We start from the raw sequence: 8,343 nt of genomic DNA on the forward strand, positions 1-8,343 counted from the left end.
GCTTAATTTTCTAATTTTTAACGATACAATAGCGACGATTATTATTTTAAAAAATTTTTGTTAGGCTTAACATGGAGGAAAATTCAACGCGAAGTAGGTTAATAGCGATATACTAATATACTAATTACATGGGATATAATAATATACTACACTAATAATCGATTTTTTCATACTTTTCGGTTATCCGACTTTTCAATTATCCGACCAACCCCAGTCCCCAATTGAGTCGGATAATCGAGGCTCTACTGTATAATAAAGTTACAATAAATTAAGTTAATATATAATTATATATACAGTACCTAATTTATATATAATTTATACAATACTGTCCAGACGATAGAAATCTCTCCGTAGCGTATCGCTATGGACGGCGGGAAAGTAGTTCGGCTGCCCGATGATGTTTTACATAATTATAGGAGTTTTTTTACCTTCTTTTACGGATACCGTCACAATTTTTTCGCAGTTTTATAGGAATCGTAATTATAGGGACCGTAATTATAGGGGAGTCGACTGTAGTTCTCAATTCAATGTAAAAGCATCATAGAATGGTATAAAAGGAATTGCATAATTAACAATATTTTTCAATTGTTCAGCAAATTACAGAAGGTACGTCAAAATCTTTTGAAATATCGGAACAGAGTGAGATGCACTCTTCTTCTGAAATCTCAGCAGCGAGTTCAATGCGAGAGGAATATCTTAAAACATACGAGAAAGATAAAACTTTGCAATTTTCTGAAAAATTACGGCAATCTAATCAATGTCGCTTTACTACAAATTCTGAAAAAGAATGATTCGTACATAAACAGACACACGTTGACGAATCTCCTTGCACGTCAAAGGTACTTAATTGTTGTATTTTGTTTAAAAGTTTTAGTACTTTGTAAATAATCATTCAGTTTAAGTGAGGAAAAGACACCAGCACACCTACCCTTTTATACTATAGTTTACTCGCTCACTGGGACTGGTTCGCGTGTAAATTATAGTATAGGAAAGCAAACTTGTAGTTTATAAAGTCGAGTTTTTCACAATTTTATGAATAAAATACATTGCAATACTGTATACTTATTGTATATGTAATAAATAACTGGTGAAACCAGGTTGAGAAAGCATTTCGTTGAACGTTAGAATAATCGGGCTTTCTAACGCTTCGGTCATACTTCTTCGGGTACTGTATGTAAATGAGATTCCCTGTAATTTCGGTAAGACGCCGTTCTCTGATTCTTTTGTGAATCTCTCGGAAAGGTCGGCATTCGAGATTGTGTCCTGACTTTTTAGTTTGTGTAAGACATAATTCAGAGTTCTTTCAGCACTTATCAAACTCTACACTCTTCTACAGAGAGCTTCTATGGCCAGCTTTATATTTTAATGGGCTTCCCATTCCTTAAAGGCGGAGTACTAGCCGACCGCTAGCGATAGCGAGCGTGTCGGCATCAATATCTTCCGGACTACCTGTTAAACACGCGATAAGCTTAGCGGAGAAAACGTCTCGACTCCCGATCATCGCTCGATCGTCGGAAATAAGTATGAAAACTTTGGTGTAGATCGAGTAAAAAATTTAAAAGTTGATAAGTGAAAAACGACAGGGGAAGGGCTAGTCTGTTGGTTTACGCCGTAGTTCTTATTTTCCTCTGTGTCTCAGAAAATAAATATGATATAAAAATGTAATAAAAAGGTAAGAACAAAGAGAAGCTAGCATTCTGTCATCTGTATACAGTACTAGACAAAAAAAGTCACGACGATACACAAATTAAATGTTAATATTTAAAAAATAGGTTGTAAATACCCAATATTTTAAAATAAAACCTTCAAAAAGACTACAAAAGAGGTAGACAAATCTCGAAAGAACTATGAAGAATGCACACTTTTCTAGATTTTCCGGTAGCTTTGTATGACCAAAATCTCTCTCGTCGTAAATCTAGTGGAAAAAATGCTAAATTTGCGATTGTCTAGATACAGAACATTCCAACGAACTTATTCAAAATTTAAGACTACCGTAGTCTTCACCGCGGACATTAAATATTTTATATTACATCCGAAACGAACCGATTCGGGTGTAATATAAAAGTGCCAGATTTCATCATTAATATCTCCAAGACCAACATCCGAATCGAACCGATTCAAATGTTGGTCTTGGAGATATTAATGGTGAAATCTGGCACGTTAACTATAGAAGTGTGGCTAATCTCTACTATACCGAGGTTATAAATATTACACAATCAAATGAGAGTTTATTAACGATGCTACCCATTTACTGTTAACCACAAAGTAGATTTGTGACTGAAGAAGTGTTGAGTTCCCATTTGTGAATGATAAATTGAATTCTGTTGATATTTCGAAATTGATATTTATTGAAAAGAAATTTTTTTTATTTACTTTCGTAAAAAATGTAATTCAAATAATAATTTAAATATTCGTTGTTGCAGGAACAGGAAGAAACAGATCCAGAAGTGGTCAGAGCATCGGAAATCCTCATGGACATGAGAAAGAAAAGATTGGAGACAATAAAAGATAAAAAGATAAGTCCTGATTCCCATACACCGCCAAGTTCACAATAACATGCGAATATTTTGTTTTGAAAAAAAACAATAAATCCTTTTTGTTTTTTTTTCAAAATTGCAAAAAGAGATTTTTAAAATAGAATACTTTCATGCAAAATTCATCGGATTGGTTTCAAAATTTTAATTTTTGAAGAATTAAACTGGTTTCTCGACAGGGTGTTTATTGTCTTATATTTGTAACTGTTAATAATTGTAATTAAACGTGTATTAAACAATTAATTACTTTCTCGGCTCTCTTATATACATAACAGAGGATAAGTATGGCGATAAGTCAAAAAATGATCCAAAGATTTATACATTTTTGGACTCGGAACACCTTGTAACGTCGAGAAACGCAAAGAAATTTCGGGGGTAATTTGTGTATGAATAGATGTTATTGTGTATGTGTGTGTGTGTCTGTGTGTAGCACTATTATGTTCACACTGTTTGAAACTTAATAACTCGTGTGCTTTTTGTCGAAAATTTCCGTAATTCGGCAGGGTAACTTGTGTATTAGGGAAATTAATGCTATTAAATTTTGTTGGTTATGGGACTAGGGGTAGAAAGATTAACGGGAATTCTCTCATATCTCTAGAAAAGCCGAATACAATGACAATTTTTTTCGTTATTAGCATATATAACATTTTTATAAAATCCATCAGCGCCATCGAAAGTTTCTGGACAGCATTTAAATTGCGTGTGGCGCCTCTGTTAAGATATTTTATTTTTAAAATATTTTTATATTTTTAATTATTATAAAATGGCAAAAAGTTGAATTTTAAAAGTAGACAGGAATTTTATAACAAATTGTAAATACCGATGACGAGTAAAATTCTCAATAAGTCTGACGGTACTCCAGGAACGAAACACAAACCCTCCTTTATCTCATCACTCCTCGACCTCTAACTAACAAAAGTAAATACAATCAACCCCCAATACAGAAACTTCTTTGTGAAATTTTTGGAATTTTCGACAAAAAGTATCGGAGTTGTTAAACTTCAAATAGCCCGAATAGAATCGTTTAACGCACAAACATATTTATAAAAAAAACGAAATTTTTCTGTACTTTTGGATATTTTAAGTTCCCGAAAGTCTAAATATTTACCACTTTACGTTTTTTACCATTCGACAAAATATGTTACACCGTTTTATGATATAAAACCTTAACTTAATCTTTCATTTTCTAATCGTCAAATTTATAATTTGAAATGAGTTAACTGATTTTCGCTTTCGGAATTAGAAAAAGAAGTTTTTCGTAGCAAATATAAGAATGATTTACCAAATTTACTTTCTCAGTTTGCGCAAATATATTCAATTAATAAATAAGAACACTATACTTTGTGTAATGTTTAATGGGACCAGAATAGCACTTAATACATTACACTTCTAATTAAGTCACTAATCTCTTGTCGTGTATAAACAGACGGAATAGTTTAAAACACTTTTAAAGGCCATCCGACCGAAATTCGCATAAAACTTTCAAATCCAGCAGAATTGTTTATTTCTTTTAATACAGTGAATTCATTTCCACCATATAAAAACCATTCGAACTATATACCAGTCTTCCAAACATTCTACTTTGTCGCCAAGAAAATTATTGTTTTCGAGTGGGTTAATTGATACATAATAACCTCACGTGTTAAACGTGACACTGTTTACAAAAAGAAACATTTCTGTAAAAGTTCAATTAATGGATGGAAATATTTTTTGCACAATTCATAAAAAATGTAGAGAAAGAGCATTTACTCTCTCCTTGTAAAATATAGTGAATCTTTGGAGATGTTCTATTTTTCTGTTAGTACTCGTTTTGTTCTAGTAGGAATGTAGCGCGCAGATTCTGTAAATTATGAAAGCGGGACTTAATTGGTTTAATAATGTAATAATTAATTTCTACATGAATTTACTTGTGAAAAGAAGCAAATTGGATATTTTTCCAACTGTATATGCCTTTAATACATTCTTCTATACCAAATTGTTAAACAGTGGTCACAGTGCATTGAAAAGATAGACGAGAGACGTTGACATTCTTGAATATGTTATTCAGCTTATTTCCGTTTACATGGGAATGCACCGGTGTTTAGCTGTTATTAATTTTCGACATGAAAAATATTCAGTGTTATGCTTCTACGAATGGGCCAAAGAAATGTCATAAAGGTTGCATGAAAATAACTCATAATTTTATAACTGTAATTATGGTAGATCTTCATTTCCTTCACATTTCTTTTTAATTTCTTGGCATAGAATTTATAGTTGGTAATCATTAATGGAATATCACAATCTTATAAAAAGGAAAATGGATGTAGTGATTTAACTGAACGAAATTTAGTATTTTTTAAATGAAACATTGTAAATTAAATTTTTATTTTTTTTAATTTTGAATAGTCTATTATTGTACATATGTATTACAATACCAAATAAGTTTATATATTAAAAATTCTGAATTTCGTTTCTTTTATGTAATATTTATTTTGTCGCATAAATTGTCCAAGCGCTCCTTCTTATACATAATATAAAAACCTAGAGCCCGGAATATTACTAATATAAAAATCGTCGTGTGTGAATTTTTTGTAACTTCTGCAGTTTTTGTCCAATCCGCATGAAATTTTGGTATTATTAGTTCCATATTCTAACAGAAAGTATAGACTACTTATTTTATCGAAATATTAGCTCTAAAATAAACTTTTTTCTGTTTTTCTGAAACCTTGTCCTGTTCTCCAATTCTGGCTTAGTATTGTGTTGTATTCCAAAGACCCGTAGTAAGTTTTTTCATCAAATATCTTTATTAGTTGATTCGATACGGTACATTGTTTTGTACTCGCCTCGGGCTTTCTTTTTCTCCAATAACTATAATACAATATATATATATTTATCTACTACAGTACAGAATTTACATAAGAAACAATGAGTTAAAAAACAAACGATATATAGACTTACCTTTTAGTTATACTTTGTATAATTTAAAATCCTGTAAAATCTGCTTTAATTTTTTGTGGATAAACCAGTATACGTTACAAATTAAAATAGTTCCAAAATCTTTGCATTTAGATAGACTTCGATACGATACGACTGTAAAAACTTTAGCCGTTTCCGCCACTTTTTCTTCCACCTGTTTTTATGTCGTTTCCACTGGTATCTCTAGTGTTGCCACGTATGACGTTCGCTACCTTGTAATCTAATTTTTACCAAAATCCGTCTTGAAAAAATTATTTTTAGAAGAAATTACTTTATTTATAATATATTGAGCCAGTTTTTATTTATACCGTCTTTACTTTTCATGATTTCTATGGTTTTTTTCAAACTTCCTGTTGTATGTTAATTTTTCTTTATGAACTATTTCTACGTTATCTTTGTATATATTCGCATACTCTCGCGACTCTCGACCACCTCTCTGTACCTCGAGTTCCACGTTGTCTTTTTCCACCAATAGTTAATTTTTAGTTGTAGTTCCCATTGACACATTCTAAGTTCCTTGGAAATTGAAACGACTCCGGAAAGAGAAATGCACTCATCCTCTGCTAATGAAATAAAAAAATTTTTTTTCCTGAGACTTAAATAAATTTTCTTTTCAAAACGAAAGATGAATTTTTTTTGAATTTTTTCTTTCATGTCCGACTCTTCGCAGCCTATTTTAAACTTACTTCGTGAAACAAAAAGTATAAATTAAAAAAAAAACTAGCTTCGTCGCGTAATTTCTATAACAACTTTACAAAAATGCTTCCATAGTGACTACGTGACGTTCTATTATTTAATTGAAAGTAATGATTTAATGAGTGTTTAGAAAGTGATTTAGAATGTGTTATCGTTGTACATACAATTTATCTTTGTTTTATCAACGTGAAATTAAGAAATGGCTTTGTCAAGGGCTGCAAAATCTGCATGAAAACATCAATCATAAAAACAATATTTAAGTGTGTATTACTAAAGAAAGAGAGCACGAAAATCTTTCAAATCAGAATACAGTATTTACTCAAAATATAAAGAAACTAGCAGGTGGGCCCGGCGTTGCTCGGGCAAAAGTAACGATAACTAAGATAAAGATTATTACGTTACAGTCAACCTTACCCGTTTTCACAGAATGCAAGAATTGAGTCCTCTTGTTTCCAGACTAATTAGAGAATTTTAGATGGGTCTAAAAATATGTTCGATTTCCCGCAAAAATGAAAAAACTGCATCTGCGTATTGCACGTCGCTTTCTCTTAACAATTCCATTGTTACGTAACATTTCTATTGTTGACCCTTCCATTGTTACTTAAAATTTTTATTGTTACTTAAAACTTCCATTGTTACTTAACACTTCCATTGTTACTTATCACTTCCATTGTTACTTAACACTTCCATTGTTACTTAGCACTTCCATTGTTACTTAACACTTCCATTGTTGATGGAAGTGTTAAGCCTTAATCCTGTCTTTCTCCCTCCCCCGGGGAAATTTCGAAAAATCCCTTCTTAGTGTGCGTTTTCGTGACGTACCCTATCTATGTACCAAATTTCAACTTTCAACTCCTAACCGTTTGAGCTCTGCACTTATTATTATTATCATTATTATCAACCCGTCTCGATTATATTATAGATTGTAATATTTTAATATAAAGGTGTAAATCTGTTTATGTATATGTAAGTGAATACTCTGTAACTCCTACTGTTTCTTTCCACTTTATGTGAAATTTACTGTTATTGTTTTTTAAGTTACCACAAATAGCATAAACTGCTTAGTTTTTAGAGATATTTACGACTCCCATTCCACATTTTTAATTGAACGCACTATTATAAAATTTACATGTATTAACTTTATGTTGACATATGGATGAATACCTTATCAGGCAAGATCAATACGATAATATTCAAATTGTTATAATTAAAACACTATTGACATGACGAAATTATTCTTAAAGAAATAAAAGTATTTTAATGTGCAATAAATTTCCAATAAAAATAAAATTTATATTTTGTTGAATTAATTATTTTCGTTCACGAAAATTTGCCAAAATATTACAGAAATCAATAAGTTCAATTCGTCTTAAATGTCGAATTTAGAGGCAATTTACATCACTTTTGCATGAAAAAAAAAGTTTAAAAATCTCTCTTTCAAATTTTTAGAACCTTGATGGAAAATGATTCAATATTGAACATTCGTAGGTTATTGTGAAGCTGGCGGAGTATCGGAATCAGGTGATTTCTTTTGTTGATTTATCTCTTCCAAACTTTTCTTTCTCGTGTCGAAGAGAATTTCGGATGCTCTGACCACTTCTGGATCGGTTTCGTCCTGTTTCTGCAATAATCAATATATAAATTATTATTATTTGAATTAAATTTTTATACAAAAGAAAATGAAAACAATTTTTTAGAGCAAATGTCAATATTGAAATGTAAACAGAATTCAATTTATCATTCGCAAATGGGAACTCAACACTTCTTCAGTCTCAAATCTAATTTGTGGTAACAGTAAATGTGTATCAGTAACAGTAATGAATACACATTCAATTGTGTAATATTTATAACCTCAGCCACACGTCTAAAGTTAAAGTGTCAAATTTGACCATTAATATCTCCGAGACTAACGAACCAATTCTGATAAAATTTAAAATATTTAGTGTTCGAGGTGAGAACTGCAATTGTCTTAAATTTTGAATAAGTTCGTTGGATTGTTCTGGATCTATACAATCGTAAATTTAGCATTTTTTCCAGTAGATTTACAACCAGAGAGATTTTGTTCACACCAAGCTACAGGAAAATCTAGAAAGAGTCTGAGTTCTTTCGAGATCTGTTCACCTCTTTTGTAGTCTTTTTGAAGATTTTATGACTACGG

General features: G+C 31.2%; 1 protein-coding gene and 1 long non-coding RNA gene across 2 annotated transcripts in view; one reads left to right on the forward strand and one right to left on the reverse strand.

The window, feature by feature from the left end:
• Positions 1-2,541, forward strand: part of LOC111640268 — an 11,856-nt gene extending 9,315 nt beyond the window's left edge. The window contains exons 4-5 of the long non-coding RNA XR_002759246.1: positions 594-839; positions 2,424-2,541. This is a non-coding gene — a long non-coding RNA (uncharacterized LOC111640268). The remainder of the gene's footprint in view (positions 1-593; positions 840-2,423) is intronic.
• A 4,729-nt stretch (positions 2,542-7,270) lies between these two features.
• Positions 7,271-8,343, reverse strand: part of LOC111640278 (zinc finger protein 728-like) — a 6,330-nt gene continuing 5,257 nt past the window's right edge. Inside the window, exon 5 of the mRNA XM_023386278.1 lies at positions 7,271-7,806. Within this exon, the coding sequence (XP_023242046.1) occupies positions 7,675-7,806 (132 nt within the window). The 3' untranslated portion in view covers positions 7,271-7,674. The remainder of the gene's footprint in view (positions 7,807-8,343) is intronic.

The sequence above is a fragment of the Centruroides sculpturatus genome, unplaced genomic scaffold (genome assembly GCF_000671375.1).
Source record: "Centruroides sculpturatus isolate CEXI.00-Female unplaced genomic scaffold, Cexi_2.0 scaffold1306, whole genome shotgun sequence".
NCBI classification, from domain to species: domain Eukaryota; kingdom Metazoa; phylum Arthropoda; class Arachnida; order Scorpiones; family Buthidae; genus Centruroides; species Centruroides sculpturatus.